The 17,660-nt window shown below is 37.6% G+C and overlaps 1 protein-coding gene across 1 annotated transcript in view; it reads left to right on the plus strand.

Annotated features, from left to right (window-relative positions):
* Nucleotides 1–17,660, plus strand: part of DNAH14 (dynein axonemal heavy chain 14) — a 279,895-nt gene that overhangs the window by 130,675 nt on the left and 131,560 nt on the right. Inside the window, exons 38-42 of the mRNA XM_058169855.1 lie at nucleotides 3,588–3,840; nucleotides 6,990–7,110; nucleotides 8,507–8,736; nucleotides 10,196–10,312; nucleotides 10,981–11,133. Coding sequence (XP_058025838.1) covers nucleotides 3,588–3,840; nucleotides 6,990–7,110; nucleotides 8,507–8,736; nucleotides 10,196–10,312; nucleotides 10,981–11,133 — 874 coding nt within the window. The remainder of the gene's footprint in view (nucleotides 1–3,587; nucleotides 3,841–6,989; nucleotides 7,111–8,506; nucleotides 8,737–10,195; nucleotides 10,313–10,980; nucleotides 11,134–17,660) is intronic.

The following is a 17,660-nucleotide window of genomic DNA, read 5'->3' on the forward strand; positions in this document are numbered from 1 at the left end:
ATGAATTTCAGATGTAAAATGTGTGCACTTGACTAGATAAATATATTCCATAATGAATATTTCATAATTCAGTTTCAGTATGATTTTGTGACTTATAGAAATTAGTGAGATCAGACCCAACCAAGATCCCAAAAAGAATGAATCTATTATAGATTCATTGCCTACCTACTTTCTCTTCTGCTGATTTGTTGTTTGTTACAAATATACTTTCCATTTTAGTTTTTTTGGGGGAACAGAGATTTTTGGCATCAAAATGGATGATCCTAGCAACAACTGGAAACTTTTCTGACTTTGCTGTTCTTATTCTTGGGAAGTAAGCAATAACTTTGCACAATAAAACTCAGGAATTATCTGAGAATTATCAAATGACAGATTTGTATGAAAGAGACTTCAAGTTTCCCCAAGAAGATTCATTTAGTCCTTTTTCTTAATGAATGTGACTTTCTACTGAGTCCAAATCCATTTTTCTAAACATTTCTTCATTACACTAAACCAGGATTGTCAAACTCAAGGCCCAGGGGCTGGATCCGGCTTGCAGAGTGCTTAGATCTGGCCTGCGTGGCTGCCCTGGAAATAGTGAAGGACTGGCTCGCCGTGCCTCTGGCAGTGAAAATGGACCTTGGGAGGGCCATGCGCGCCCCTCCTGAGCTCCTGAGCTCCGTTTTTGCTAGCAGAAGGCTCCAGGAGGCCAATACAGCCACTCTCCCTGATCTACTCCCAGCACTACTTGGGTGACCACAGGCGCCCCTGACACAAGTGATGTTGAGCTGACCGTGCCACCTCACCCATGTCCATCCCAGCTATGTCTACCGGCCTCCCAAGGTCAAACATAATCCTCATGTGGCACTCAATGAAATCGAGTTTGACACCCCTGCACTAAACTATCTGAATCCTATCTTGTGAAAGTATAAGATTTTAACTTGTACTTCACTCTCCTGTAAATTAACATGTATATGCTAACAGTAATAATCACATATTTCATTCTTTAATAAACTAAATTGTAGGCATTATGAAAGAAAAGGTGAGTAGTTAGCTTTAGAAATGGAGCAATGAAAAAATACTTCTGGATCATACTGTGTACATATAGTGCTACACAGGAAGTAGAAAAATGAGGTAGAACAAATAGTAGCATTGACATAATTACATATTGATGATATAGGATCATATTTTTTAAAAAATCTTTTAATAAAAATGACTTTGAGCCCAAATACTAGCCTAATTGGCATTTGAATGAAATAAAAGTTTTTTTCCAGGAAGCTTAGTAAAATTATTCCTCAGTTTCAGATGATAAAATCATAGGTGAGGTATTTTCCAGTCAATTAGCACCTAGTTTTTTGAAACTTGTACTTATAGAACTTATATTCTCGGTAATGTTCTGACTAAAGCTCTAAGTGTAGCACTTTGAGTGGGAGCTGCATATAGTACATGAAACTTGCACACATAGAGAAGGGCATAAATATATACCCAAAACAATGGCTGGGACCTAGAATAATTATTCTCTCACGAGCAAGAACCTTTAATCCAGCCATTAAGGAAAGGGCATTATTTTAACCACTTTTCCCTTTCCTCTACAGTTTCTCATATTCCAGAAGATAATTAGAGCAAATTTTTATAATAATTTTAATTACCATATTTTTTCGAGTATAAGACATACCATTTTCTGAAACGGAGGTTCCGAAAAAAGCCTCTGAAACCTCCATTTGTGAGGCTGAAAAAAAAGCCTCTAAAACCTCCGTTTGAGAGGCTGAAAAAAAAGCAAAGTGCAGAGCTCACAAACAAGGAACCTGTTGCTAAAGTTCATCTCTGCGAACAGCTGATTGGGGGTATTCCGGGAGGCCAATCCATCCCCAATCAGCTTTTTTCTTATTTTCCTCCCCAAAAACTAAGATGCATCTTACACTCTGGTGCATTTTACAGTCCAAAAAATACGGTACTTCTAAAAGCAGATCTATTTCATGAAAAGAACATTTTTAAATGAGAGATTTATAATTATCTAGGTAAATGGCCTATAGGTAGATATAACCAATATTATTTAGTACTATTATCAGATAGGATTATTACTTCATTATACTTGAAAATAAACTTTAGCAGGTTTTCTACATCTTTGGAGAGTCCAGGGTTTGCTTTATGTTACTCACTAGGCAGTTCCCAACCACTCTGTTTACAAGAGTCTCTGCCATAGATACCTTTTCGTATATGAAAGCAATTTGAGGACAGATGCCTTTTTCCTCTTCCTTGAACTTCCTTTCATCTGTTTCTATTCTATTTTTGATGGGAATTACATCTAGATATGTACTTGGGATGCTCAAATAAATAGGGTTTGTTGTCAAATTATTTAAATTTGATAAATCTAAAGTGTTTTCCTAGCTGTGCTGATATGATATGTTTAATAAATATGTTCTCTAGGGAACATTCCTGCCTTGGAGTGCTGATTTCTTTGGATGCATTACTCAGAATGTTGACAGGCATATTTCTTGTCTGCTTCTTCCTTTATTGTTGACAGTTGACTCTAAAAGGCAGAAGCTATCCACCACTTCCTTATCTTCACTACCACTTATAAGGTTGATTATTGTAGCTATTGACCTTAGTATGATCTCTTTATATTTAATTTAGTCCTGTTTTCTTACTGTGCTCATTGACTGTCAGTACTAGGGCTTGCAAATCCAGCTATCAGGTAGTACTTGTATCATCAGCATAACACAGGTTACTGATGTATCTTCCTTTAAAACCATATTCATCTTCTTCCAATAAAACTTTCCTTAATATATGTTCAGCATATAGTTTGAAAGAGACAGTATATAGCTTTGTCACATACCTTTGCCAGCCTAGAGCCAGTCTGTTTTGCCATATTCTGCCCATACTGTGAATTCCTGATCTGTATACAAGTTTCTCATGAGGACAGAGAGATGTTTTAGGATTCCCATTTTTTTGAGCACATGACACGATCAACACAATTATTCTCAATAATCAAACTTCTCTTTGGCTTTCTTGATTATCTATCATGCATCAACAATAATGTTTCATGTTCTGCAGCTTTTTTAAAAGGCAAATCGGACATCTAGCATCTTCATTTCCATGTAAGGTTCAAGTCTACACTGTATAATCCGAAGGATTATTTTGCTGGTGTGTAAAATTAAGAATATTGTACTATGGTTTGCACACTGTTAAGTTAGGTTTCCTTTACGGGTGGGTAGGTATTGGAATGTTAATTAACCTCTTCTAAACAGCCATCCAGATTTGTTGGCATAGCTTGGTTAGAATCTTTACTGATTTTTCTCGTGGTACTTTTAGTTCTACAGATGGTTTTCCTTGTATTAGTTGATTTTACTGCATAAATTTAATAATGCTGCATATAAGTAACAAACTGGGATACTTTTAATTATCATATTTGGAAATATTTGTCTCTGAAGAAGTCCGATATATGTATATCAATATATATGAATTAATATGGTACATCCATCGAAGTATGTGTATCATCCTGTTGGATAAAAATATATATAAGCTATATTGCATATACAAATAATTAAATGAAATCTTCAAATATATATATTGCTGAACATCTCTTCATGTATTTTATTTATTTGCAGGACCCTGCTGATTTGGGATGGGAGCCTTATGTCAAAACATGGCTGCAAAGCATTTCTGAAATAATACCAGAAAATAGTGTTGAATATCTTGAAAGTTTGTTTCACTCAAGTATAAAGATAGGGTTAACTTTTCTAAATAAACATAAGAAAATGCAAGCATTTCCTGTACATCAGTTGGGGATAGTAATGAACATTTGCAGAATTATTGGTTCATTTATTCATGTAATAAAACTAAGTCAAGGATCACAAGATAGTAAGTAAACTTTAACAAATGTTTATGTCATAATTCTGTATGGATTACCTTGAAATATGTTTGACTTTGAACTCGTAGAATTCTCAGTAATGGAGATGATAACTGGGGAAATGCTTGATGTCAACACATCTTAGGAGTGTTCTCCAAGCAGAAGAATAATGAATGAGAAACCATATTTGATAATTTAAATAAGAATAGTTCAGGGGTGAAATGCTCCTGGTTTGGACCGGATTGTGCGATCCAATAGTGATAGTGGCCAGTGGTTTGACGATCTGGTAACGATGGCGGAGCAAAGCTCCGCCCACCCGCCCGGGTGTCATTACTTCCTGGTTTTAACCAGGAAGTAATGTGTTTTTTACCTTCTGCATGCACATGTGACCCATGCGCAGCACGTGCAGTTTTGAACCGGTAAGGAAGGTAAGTAGATTTCACCCCTGGAATAGTTGTCCCATTAGGAAAATCCACTGACCATAATCGATGTTAATGTAAGTTAATTTTAAATTTTTATTTTATTCAAAAAAGTTAAAATACAAAACTTCAAAAAATGTTTTTATAAAAACGAAAACAAAACAAATAAGCCATTTAACAAGAGCTTTAAAAAGGATATAAACACATACATACATATTATTAGCCCTACTTGAATGCTGATTATATATGTTGCAGCAATAGTTTCACACCCCTTGTGAAATAGGCCCAGAAATTTTTTAACTTATAATTCTATTTGCAAATTATTGGCCTGTCATCTATCTACTATATTAATGACAAAATAGTTAACAGGTAGAACAACAATAACAACAATAATAATAATAACAAAAGATAAGATTAAAATTCCAAAACCCTCTGCTAACAAACTATTGTACTACTACTACTACTACTACTACTACTACTACTAATAATAATAATAATAATAATAATAATAATAATAATTTAATTTGTATACCGACTCAGGGCGGTGAACAGCCATATAAAAACAACAATCAAATACACACAATACAGAAAAAATAATAGCTAAAAACCATATTTAAATTTGGCCCAAATTTAAAATACATTTAAAATCCCAAAAAACTAATTAAAATTAAAACTCATAAAACATCTAAAAATTCTATGCCAGTCCCACGCAGAAAAATAAGTAGGTCTTAAGCTCATGGCGAAAGGTCCGAAGGTCAGGAAGTTGTCGAAGTCCAGGGGGAAGTTCGTTCCATAGGGTAGGAGCCCCCAAACATTGCTTGGCTGACGGCACCCTAAGGAGTCCCTCTCTGTGAGAGCGCACGGGTCGGTGGGAGGCAAATGGTAGCAGAAGGCGGTCCCGTAAGTAACCCGGTCCTAAGCCATGGAGCGCTTTAAAGGTGGTAACCAACACCTTGAAATGCACCGGAAGACCACAGGCAACCAGTGCAGCTTGCGCAGGATTGGTGTTATATGGGAGCTCTGAACAGCTCCCTCTATCACCCGCGCAGCTGCATTCTGGACTAACTGAAGTCTCCAGGTGCTCCTCAAGGGGAGCCCCATGTAGAGAGCATTGCAGTAGTCCAGGCAAGAGGTAACAAGAGCATGAGTGACTATGCATAAGGAATTCCGGTCAAGAAAGGGGCACAACTGGCGGATCAGGCGTACCTGATAAAAAGCTCTCCTGGAGACGGTCGTCTATCTATCTCATAGAAAGTTTATTCTTATCTATCCCAAATCATACTGATAGTTAACTCTGGTTCATTCTGGATCAAATATCCTCATTTGCTTCTTAATAACATCTTAATAACATCAATTGTGGTATGGCTAAATATAATAAATCCATTTTCCAAAACTGATCTATCTTCCCAAAAGAGTCCAAATGAAATTGTTTTTCATTTCAATGTAATAAATTCATTCCCTAATCTCCTTCAAGCTTCTTAGAGGAAACCAATTTATCACTTATCCACTCAGTCAGTTCTAAGTCTGTAAAATCCATATTTCTTTCAATCTTCCCCACTGAATCTGCCAGTTTCAAACCAAGTTCCTTTTGTAAATCTGGTGTAACTGCTGTTACGTGCATCTGGGCATTTTGTAGCCATTATTATTTTGTCAAACTTTTTAGAAAAGTTTTCAAAAAACTCTTCAAAGACAGAGATCTAAGACTGTTGAAGTGATATCCGTCAGAGTGAGAAAATAGAGAAGCAGGGAGAATATTTTTTTGAATATCTTGATCCAAAAATTAAAAGATTTACAAAATAAGTTCCAAAGTTTTTGCAAATTAATAAAATGAAAAATCTAGGTAGTTAAAGTCTTATATTAATGTAAATCAAGTCAAAACACTTTCACTACCCAAGAACATGTTGTGACTTCCTTATGGAGAAACAAGAGTTATTCAAAACAGCAAAATAAATCAAAGGAAAGAGACAAAAAATCTCAGATAAAGTACAGCAGGGGATAAAATAAATCAGCATTCAACAAGCTTGTTAACTGAAAGATAAAAAGCACTCTTCAAAAAATGTAGGCAATATTAAAATAAACAATATGCCAAGATGGATGGATGACCTAACTTTCCAACAGTCCCCACTAGGAACTGCAGTCTTCAAGATTAAAACAGCTTTGACAGCAAAATCAGCAGATTATGGGCAGGAGGAAAAAAAATCTTCCTACCAGTAATCTTGCAGTAATCTTGGGGGAGGGGTCCCAATGTAACTATTACAGTTTTTAAATGGATGGTTCATATCTCAACCATACTTATATTTTGTTACTATTCTCCTGTATGTTTTATGTTACATGTTTCTTTAATAACTAATGCAAAATGTATTGTGCCAAAAATTGGAAAAAATAATCATACATTAGGGAGTATTTAACTAAACAGTTAGTGTAATCTATCCTGTGTAAGCAAATTGCATTGTCTAATGCAACTGAACTAATCCTGATATGTTAGGAAAATCATATTGCATACAAATAATATTTAAACTATATACTGAAGGTGTACCTATATGACTTAATTTCTAAATTATCAATGACATTTTGATGTTTCCCAAATATTACTTTTTGAATTAGATTAGAATCAAAGTAAAATATATTCACTGTAATCAAAATGTAAAATCAATTGGAGAGGAAAGTATAATTGAATTGTAGAACGTATTCAACTATTTCTTGAAAGAGTCAAATATATAATTAGAAACTTTATATTAAAGGTAAGAAAAGACGACAAAGCAGCACAGTGAGTTTTTCAACAGTAAACCAGAGGGATTCTCCACAATTTTTAGAAACATTCAGTTCATTCAGTGGAACAGTCCCATCAATAATGAAGAAAAGGTACGTGAATTAGGAGAACATGAACACTTATTCACATTTCTGTTGAAATAGGTTAATGGCTCTTCTAGCTCAGCATGGTGCATAATAGTGGTCAGCTACATGCATTCAGGAAGCTTGTAAATATGGGTTCTCTTCCACATTTGCTATCTAGCATCTGATGTTTAAGGAACGCTGCCCATGATTTAGAAGATAGTAATCAACCATCAAGACTAGGACCCATTGATCCTCCATGAATTTGCTTAGTTTCCTTTTCAACTATCTAAATCATTGACCAATTTGTTTGCCAATGTTTGAAATCTCTCTACATCAAGTTTTAATGGCTAACACAATATTCTTATACAATTTTATTTTTTTTTACATTTATATTCCGCCCTTCTCCGAAGACTCAGGACGGCTTACATTGTGTAAGGCAATAGTCTCATTCTATTTGTATATTTATATACAAAGTCAACTTATTGCCCCCCCAACAATCTGGGTCCTCATTTTACCTACCTTATAAAGGATGGAAGGCTGAGTCAACCTTGGGCCTGGTGGGACTTGAGCCTGCAGTAATTGCAGGCAGCTGTGTTTTAATAACAGGCTATCTTACAACCTGAGCCACACCACACCAATGAAAGAGGGGTTCCATGTATGATTTTCTACATCCTATTATCTTTTGCCTTACCTGCCTCATCACCAAGTTAAAAACTCTAAATCCTATTCATGTATATTCTTAATCACTTGAGATTTTTCTTTTTTTTTTTGCACCCATTGAGGTTTTATTGGTTTTTTAAAAACATAATGCTACTCTGCTCATTTCCTGCAAAAAACACTATACCAGTTAATTAACCCAAACTACTTCATTGAAATCATGACAAAATACTAAACTATCATATCAGACCAAATAATAATAACACTAACAATAATTTATTAAACTTGTATGCCATTTGATTCTCAATGACTATGGGTAGCTCATAACAATCTAACAAATTAAGATAAAACTGGCAAACTATACAAGATGGCAAGCCAATCTTTATACCTTAAGTCTAAGACATATAACTTACAAAAGGATAAGTACAGTGTCCTTTTTAATGATGATTTTGTTAATGTATCTGATGGTGATTTTATCAATGATTTATTAAATTTGTATACCACCTGGCTCTCAGTGGCTGTGGGCAGTTCATAACAATCAAACAGATTACAATGAAATCAGTAAACCACAAAAGATGGCAAGCCAATAAAGTTTGGGATCTCACTCTTCCTCACCAAAAGCCTATGTAAAAAGCCAGTTCATTCATAAATAATAAAATATTCAGGATCTTAAAAAAACAGTTTGCAAAAAGTATACCTACAGTATCCTTTTTGAGGTTTAACAACAAGTTTGTATTAAGATAATTTCTTTATTCATTAATTTCAGGGGCGGTGAGATATGGTTTTGGGAAAAGGAGCCTAATAAAATGCTCGTATTATTGGGGAAAATTTTCATATTTGCATTTACTTGGGCTGTTGGAGGAATTTTAAAACGAGAGGAAGAACATGAAGGTGAAACTCTCATTGATATAAACACTAGCCAAGATGAACTTGCACATGTAACATGTGACTTTAATTACCTTGTTCGTGAGTTATTTGACAAGAAACCACCTACTAGTAAGTTCTAAATTTCTACTGCTTTCACAATATAGTTATTGTATATATTCTAATTGCATTAATTGAATAAATATTTATATTAAGTAACAAATTAGTGCAGTGATGAATAACCTTTTCCGGACCGAGTGCCCAAAGTTCCCATATGTGTGTGCGTGTAAATGCGCGTGCCCCAGAACCCCCAACATACAATGCGCATGCACCCCCATGCATGCACCCTACCCCCTGCACATCCGCACGGATCCCCCGCATGTCCCCACATATTTGCGCACGTCCCCACAAAGTGCCCCGCCCCCTGCGCATGCATGGCAGAGACCCAAAGACCAACTGGCTGTTGGGAGGTGTGTGCGCATATGCAGCAGAGCTGAACTGGGGTGACAGCTCACATGCCATCAGAGAGGGTGTTGCGTGCCACCTCTGGCACACGGACCATAGGTTCACTATCACAGAGTTAGTGGAACAGAAAAGGGCCAAACATATAATTTTATATTTCAATGAAGCTGAACTACATAATTCAGCTTCATTGAAATATAGCTACAAAATAATGCAGCTGACAAATATATCTACTTATCTATATCTTCATGTGTATATAGGTAAGTAAGTAGCATCTGTGTGACTGTAGATTTTGAATAAAAAAGAGATTCCAATTGAATAAGCTAGCTGAGAAAGAGAAGACATGCAGAACAATTGAAAAGTCAGATGTTTCATGTAAAAGGACCTGGGATTAGGGCAGGGGAAAAGCCTTGAAAGTTACTCCTTGTCAGCAATGCATAGATTAATTTAGTTAAATTAGCATTATTGCAATATGAATACACATATAAGGAGTCTACCTATTAGCAACAGAACCATTAATATAAATGTAATTAAATTTTTTAAAAGAAATTTTTTGATTAACATGCTTGTAGAGTTGTGAGTTTATTGTTGTGTGCTTTCTTTACATACTTTTATCTTAAAAGAATGCTAATCTGAGGACACTCCCTTTTGCGTTTCTTCTCAGGCACATAGGCACAACAGATATGCTCTAAGATTCTTCTCCTGCTAGATGTTAAGCTTTGCCTATGTGTTTCCTAAATATAAATCTCCTATTTGTTGTAACATTATATAATTTATATTGTATTCTAATATAGTTTTGTTAATCCTTGCTCAGGTCAGACTCCTGCTCTCAGGAATGTTCACATGCACACAGTGAATGTTTCACCTCCAACAATCTGAAGGAGAGCTGTATTTGACTTGCTTGGAAATAAGTACTGTTAGCTGTTAGCAGGATCTAAGATCCAGGTTCATTTAGTCCCACTCTCCCTACTTTGAATCTACATACATTCAAGCCAGTGCAAGGAGTGGGTTGGGTGGAATTATATGACAGAAACATATCTGCTATACACTTTATAGAAAATATGTACTATTACCCATTAATTTTACACTACTTATGTAATAAAACATGTATTTCACTTTTTGCTTTCAGATATTCAGATGCCATCTGGAGATAAAACTGTTTTTGATTATTTTGTGGATTTACAAACAGGAGAATTTGAACCATGGGGACATTTAGTTCCTAGCACACAATTTCTTATCCAGAAAGGTGAATATAGTTGTAGCTGCTTCATGTCATTAAATTATTTTGAAAGTCCTGGAAAACATTTAATAAGTTTAGAGTTTAGAAACACACATATTTCTGAAAGATTAGGTGAGACACTCAATGTTTGGAAGGAGAACAATGCTAATATATTCAGAGATAAATACTATGCTAGATGCTGAAGCATAGCTCTAGAAATCAAAGCATAATGCGGTATGATTGAGAATAGTCACCTAGACATACAAGTAAATTTTGAGCCACTAAGAGCTGAATATGTCATTGTCATCATCTGTAAAAAGAACCTGTGCTGCATGTCTTTTCTGTTCATAGATAGCCATTATGACTTCAACAAACATAAGTTCCTCACAAAGCTCATTATTACCTAATTCTAACTAGTAAATTTTTACCAGGATTTATATAATTTCTCAATCTGCTTCTATTTATCTGTACTTTCAATCATCTCTGCCCCTCCTTTTTCCTGCTTGTTCAGTGAGTTGAAGGTTAAAAGGCAATATTAAAAGACAGTTTTCTTGCTGGTAATGTTGAACGTCATAGCCTAATCGATCTTTGCAACCCCTCATCTATTTATCTATTTTTTTCATCTGGCCATGATTTACAATATTTTAACAATTTTTGATATTTTAAAATAATTATTGTAATCTTTTAAACTTCAGAGACATCAGAACTTTCCGATTCTGATAATAATATGCTAGTAAATCAAGAAAAGAAAATGGAGGCCTCTGCATTTATTCCCAATATTGATACAATTCGTCACAGCTTCCTAGCAAGTCTTCTTTTATTGTCAAAACATCCAGTACTGATTATAGGTAAATTCATATTTAAATATTGAAAAACAAAATAGACTCTTATCTTGCACAAATACTTGCAATTAATTGTGGGGTTACTCTTGTATAATATTTTCATTCTATTATTTGAAAGCCCAGTCATAAAGATAACTATAGAACTCTTGTGCAAGTAAGTTAAAATCCTATGCTGGTTTACTGAAATTTTTAAATAAATCTAAGAACTGTAAAACATAGTACTTTGCATTGTCTAAGAATAGTTGGAATTTAATTGTTATTTTCAACATGTGGAAAGTTATTGCAAAACAAAACAAAACACCTCTAGCTAATTTCTATGACAGATTTGACCTATGGAATCCAAGAGCTGTAAGCATATAACATAGTTATGAGTTATTTAATCCAGTCACTTTAATTCCATTTATTTACAAGTTATATTTATATCTTCTAGATTTTTTGGGAAACTCTCCTCTTCCTAGTAAGTGACAGGGGCTTGAATTGCTCTTCTTGGGCCTATTGATATTGTCAAGAAAATTGTTATATAATTCCCATGCAGAACATAGTTATCAGGTTATCAGGTAATTTAGGAAGATAGAATCCTTTTTTAAAAATATAGTGTACAATGTATTATGGAAAATCAACATAAGATGAACCAATATCTAGCCTTGTTTGAAATCTGACTGATAATAATTATTTTAATTTTTAGCTTTAATTTTAACAATTTAATTATTTAAAATATAATTTCATTATTTTAAAACACTTTAATTATTATTATTAGTTTTAATATTGTAACAACTTTATTTAATTAAAGGGTACCTTGTATAAAGTTTACGTGCTATAATTTATTTATTTATTTTGTCGAGTACATATTAGATCAGGGATCCCCAACCTTTCGCACCTCAGGGACCACTAAATTTATAATTTTAAACCCCGTGGAACACTAATATGAGCTGCCTAATGACTGGGTGGGTGGGCATGGCAAGGTGGTCATATGACTGGGTGGGCATGGCCAATTCAATGTCATGTCGAGGGGCACCTTGCCAGCCTCTACTCGCTACCCCTCGCCTGCCTGCCTGGGCTCTTTAGGGCCCCAACGGAAGCAGTTGCTGGTGCTAACCACGAAAAAGAGTTGGCAAAACAGCTGGCTCAGTTCAAATTGGATCTGGCCAAGAAGGAGGCTCAGCAGAAGCACCTCACTGAGGACTAAGAGCATAGGCTTTCCAAGCAGAAGGAAGACCTGCAGGAGTGCAAGACCTGGAGCTCAGCGGGCTGAGATGGTCACCTAGTTCCAGGCCATGATGCAGTCCCACTGGAATGAGGCTGTCCAGCTCTTCGCCACCAGGGGAACTTCCCTCCAGCCTTCGCCCAAAGCCCTGCACCAGGAGGCTGAAGCAGACCCCAAGTTGGAATTTCTGCCCCCCTCTGACCCACAGAAAAAGACCCCAAAAGGGGAGACTCTCTGCAGCAACACAAACGTTCATTGCCTGTATCCGACCCAGAGACCGTAGTTTGAGGACCCCTGATTTAGTGCAATATAAAAAATACAAATAATTTTTCTGAGAACCACCAAAATTTTCTCACGGACCGCCAGTGGTCCACAGACCACCAGTTGGTGACCGCTGTATTAGATAATATATATAAGTATAAGCAGAATTGAATACATAAAATGAATACAATTAAAGGGAACATTAAGACAGGGACGGTAGGCACGCTGGTTCTCTTATACACGCAAACTAATTAATAATAATAACTAATTATTAATTATCACTAATTAAATAATAATAATAATAATAATAAGGCATTAGCAAAGGATGATGGTTACAAATACCTAGGCATATTGGAAGCAGATAACATCTTGAATGGAAAAGTCAAAGAGTCAACACAAAAGGAATATATCAGGAGGGTCCGCAAAATATTAAAATCAAAGCTGAATGCTGGAAACATAATTAAAGGCATTATTAATACATGGGCAGTTCCAGTGATACGCTGCTCAGCTGGAATCATCAACTGCATTTTGGCTGAACTAGAAAATTTGGACCGGAAAACGCGCAAACGTTTGAATATGTACCACGCTTTACAACCACAAAGTGACATCAACAGGTTGTACTTGCCAAGAAAAATAGGGGGCAGAGGGCTATTGCAAATCCATCAAACTGTGGAAGAAAAATTGAAGTTTGAATGATTATGTGAACCAAAGGAAAGAAAAATTGCTGCAGGCTGGAAAAATGGAGAACATTATAAAAACAACAGAAACAAGGGAAGAATATAAGGAAAAACAGCTGGATGACAGATTAAATAGATGGAAAACCAAAGCTTTGCAAGGACAGCACTTGAAAAACATTGAAGGAAAATGTGATGACAACTTGACATGGGCATGGCTTAAGATGGGAACCATCAAGAAAGAAATGGAAGATTTAATACTCGCTGCTCAAAAACAAGCACTACAAACTAATGCCATGAAAGCAAAGATACAAAAATCCACCGACAATCCAAACTGCCAACTTTGCAACAACAAAATCGAAACTGTTTCACATTTAATATGTGAATGCAGCAAAATTGCACAAACTGATTACAAAGTTAGACACGACCGAGTTGCTAAATTAATCCACTGGTCATTATGTAATACGACTTGCCTGTATCCAAAAAGTAATGGGAACATAAAAGTGGAAAAAGTTATAGAAAATGAGAAGGTGAAGATCTTGTGGGACTTTCGAAAACAGACAGATCGTCACTTGGAACACAACACACCAGATATCAGTTGTGGAAAACCGAAACATACAATTTGTTGACATCGCAGTACCAGGAGATGCCAGAGTTGAAGAGAAAGAACTGGAAAAAATCATGAAATATCGCAACCTGGCCATTGAAACTACACGGCTATGGATGAAACATGTAACAGTGATACCCATTGTCATCGGGGCACTTGGTACCATGTCCAAGAATTTTATAAGATACATCAACAAATTGCAGCTTCCTGCAATAACACCAGCAGAACTGCAAAAAACTGTGCTACTTGGAACATTGTACACCTTAAGAAGGTACTTGGTTGATACCTAGGACACTGGCAGCAACCCATATCAACCATTAGCATCAGTCAATGGTATTTGTGATGCATTTTCGAATGTTCAGTTGACTGAGTTTCATGTTTAATGAATAAAGTTATTATTATGATTATGATTATTAATGATGATAATAATAATAATAATAATAATAATAATAATAATAATAATAATAATAATAATAATAATAATAATAATAATAATAATAATAATAAAAGCAAACTAATAATGCAACAAGTTGCTGGGTCAATTTGCTTACTTTTGGGCCTGTAATAGCATGTCCCTAGTCTTCCAGTATCTACATTACTCAATCTTTGGGGCAAAATGGCTATGCATATTTTAAATACTTCAGGGAATATGAAAACACCACTGTTTGTTTCTCCCCTTTTCAGCTGCCTCTGTAGGTTTATTCTTTCAATAGAGGTGACAAAGGTTAAAAATTCTCTGTTGATATATAAAGTTCTAGCACAACCTGCTTTTAAATTCTGCTATGTATTGTTCTTCCCAAACCACATGAGAAATAATACTATTTAATCTCCATCAGTTTATAAATTCTACTATTTTATAATATGCCAGAAAGTCCTTATAGTAAGTACATGGTTCCTTGCATTAAGCTTAGTTATATTTTATATAGGGTTTTCACTTTTTTAAAAAAGATCCTTTGTACTGATCCTTCATCATATTTAGATGATTGGAAGTTTATGCCATTTTACTTTTTCTAGACCTTTTCTATCACATGCAGGATCAATGATGGATTATGGATCAAATACCCACACTTATATTGCATAATAAATGTACAAAATATAGTGCATACATTTTGATCTTTTGCTCACTTGAAAATACTGAATGAATTACAGTGTTTACAGTATTAATTTCCCCTTAGTAATTCTTGTTAGAATAGTTTTCAATTAATAATAATAATAATACTAATAACAATAACAACAACAACAACAACAACAACAACAAAACAACAATAATAATAATAATAATAATAATAATAATAATAATAATAATAATAATAATAATAATAATAATGTTTTAATTTGTATACTGCCCTTCTCCTGAAGGACTCAGGGCGGTGAACAGGCAAATAAAATACAAACAGAAACATACACCATAATTAAAACAACCCTTAAAAAACTGATTCAAATTTGCCAGAAAATTTAAAATAACTTTACACCCCATAAAAATTACAGAAATTTAAAACCCACAATTAAAATTTAAAATTTAGAATTTAAAATCAGGCCAGTCCAGCCATATGGAATAAATAGGTTTTAAGTTCGCGGCAAAAGGTCCTAAGGTCAGGTAGTTGTCGAAGCCTGGGGGGAAGCTCGTTCCACAGGGTAGGAGCCCCCACAGAGAAGGCCCTCCCCCTGGGGGCCGCCAGTCGACATTGTTTGGCTGACGGCACCCTGAGGAGTCCCTCTCTGTGGGAACGCACCGGACGCTGGGAGATAGAGGCCGGCAGTAGACAGTCCCGTAAGTAGCCCGGTCCTAAGCCATGGAGCGCTTTAAAGGTGGTAACCAATACTTTGAAGCGCACCTGGAAAACAACAGGTAGCCAGTGCAGTCTGCGCAGGATAGGTGTTACGTGGGAGTTCCGAACCACTCCCTCAATAACCCGCGCAGCCGCATTCTGGACTAGCTGAAGTCTCTGGGTGCTCTTCAAGGGGAGCCCCATGTAGAGAGCATTGCAGTAGTCCAGACGAGAGGTAACGAGAGCATGAGTGACTGTGCATAGGGCATCCCGGTCCAGGAAGGGACGCAACTGGCGGATCAGGCGAACCTGATAAAAAGCTCTCCTGGAGACGGTCGTCAAATGATCTTCAAAAGACAACCGACCATCCAGGAGCACGCCCAAGTTGCATACCTTCTCCATTGGGGCCAACGACTCGCCCCTGATAGACAGCCGCATCTGCAGCTGACTGTACCGAGGTGCCGGCATCCACAGCCACTCCGTCTTGGAGGGATTAAGTTTGAGCCTGTTCCTCCCCATCCAGACCCGTACGGCTTCCAAACACTGGGACAGCACTTCGACAGCTTCGCTGGGGTGGCCCGGGGTGGAAAAGTACAGCTGAGTATCATCAACGTACAGTTGGTATCTCACCCCAAAGCCACTGATGATCTCACCCAGCGGCTTCATATAGATGTTGAACAGGACGGGTGAGAGAATCAATCCCTGCGGCACCCCACACATAAGGCACCTCGGAGTCGATCTCTGCCCCCCTGTTAACACCGTCTGCGTCCGGTCAGAGAGGTAGGAGGAGAACCACCGATAAACGGTGCCTCCCACTCCCAACCCCTCCAACCGGCGCAGCAGGATACCATGGTCGATGGTATCAAAAGCCGCTGAGAGGTCTCATAGGACCAGGGCAGAGGAATAACCCCTATCCCTGGCCCTCCAGAGATCATCCACCAGTGCGACCACAGCTGTCTCCGTACTGTATCCAGGCGGCCGGACTGGAGCAGGTCTAGATAGACAGCTTCATCCAGGTACTGGGGTAGCTGACATGCCACCACACTCTCTACAACCTTCGCCGTGGCGAAGATTGGAGACTGGCGATAATTCCCTAAAACAGCTGGGTCCAGGAAGGCTTCTTGAGGAGGTCTCACCACCGCCTCTTTCAAGGCAGCGGAAAGACCCCTCCGCAAAGAAGCAGTTGTAATCCCCCGGAGCCAGCCTCATGTCACCTCCTGTGTAGCCAGTACCAACCAGGAGGGGCACGGATCCAGTAAACATGTGGTGGCATTCAGCCTACCCAGCAACCTGTCCATGTCCTCGGGAGTCACAGGGTCAAAATCATCCCAAACCACCTCAACAAGACGGGTCTCGAACTCTCGCCTGGATCTACCCAATTTTGATCCAATTCGTCCCGAAGCTGAACGATTTTATCGTATAGATAACCGTTAAACTCCTCGGCACGCCATTGTAGGGGGTCCTCCCGCCCCTCCTGTTGAAGGAGAAAACGGGTCACCCGAAACAGGGCGGCCGGGCGGTTATCTGCTGATGCAATGAGGAAGGAAACGTAGGAACGTTTCGCATCCCTCAGTGCCACTAGGTAGGTCCTGCTATAGGACCTAACTAGTGTCCGGTCAGCCTCAGAATGGCTGGATCTCCAGACACTCTCTAGGCGTCTTCTCTGGCGTTTTATCTCCCTCAGCTCCTCAGAGAACCAAGGAGCTGGTTGAGACCGACGCCGGGTCAGAGGCCGCAAAGGTACGACACGGTCCAAAGCTCCAGCCGCGACTAGCTCTTCAGTCGTGCCGTGGGCCAGGTTCTCGGGAAACGGCCCAAGCTCCATCAGGAACCTCTCAGGGTCCATCAGGCGCCTGGGACAGAACCAACGCATTGGTTCCGTCTCCCTGCGGCGGTGGGTAGCGGTCTGAAAGTCCAGACGAAGGAGAAAATGATCTGACCATGACAAAGGGTCTATAACTAAATCATTTAAAATCAGATCATTCAACCACTGGCCAGAGATAAAAACCAAGTCTAGG

This window comes from Ahaetulla prasina, chromosome 1 (assembly GCF_028640845.1).
Source record: "Ahaetulla prasina isolate Xishuangbanna chromosome 1, ASM2864084v1, whole genome shotgun sequence".
NCBI lineage: Eukaryota > Metazoa > Chordata > Lepidosauria > Squamata > Colubridae > Ahaetulla > Ahaetulla prasina.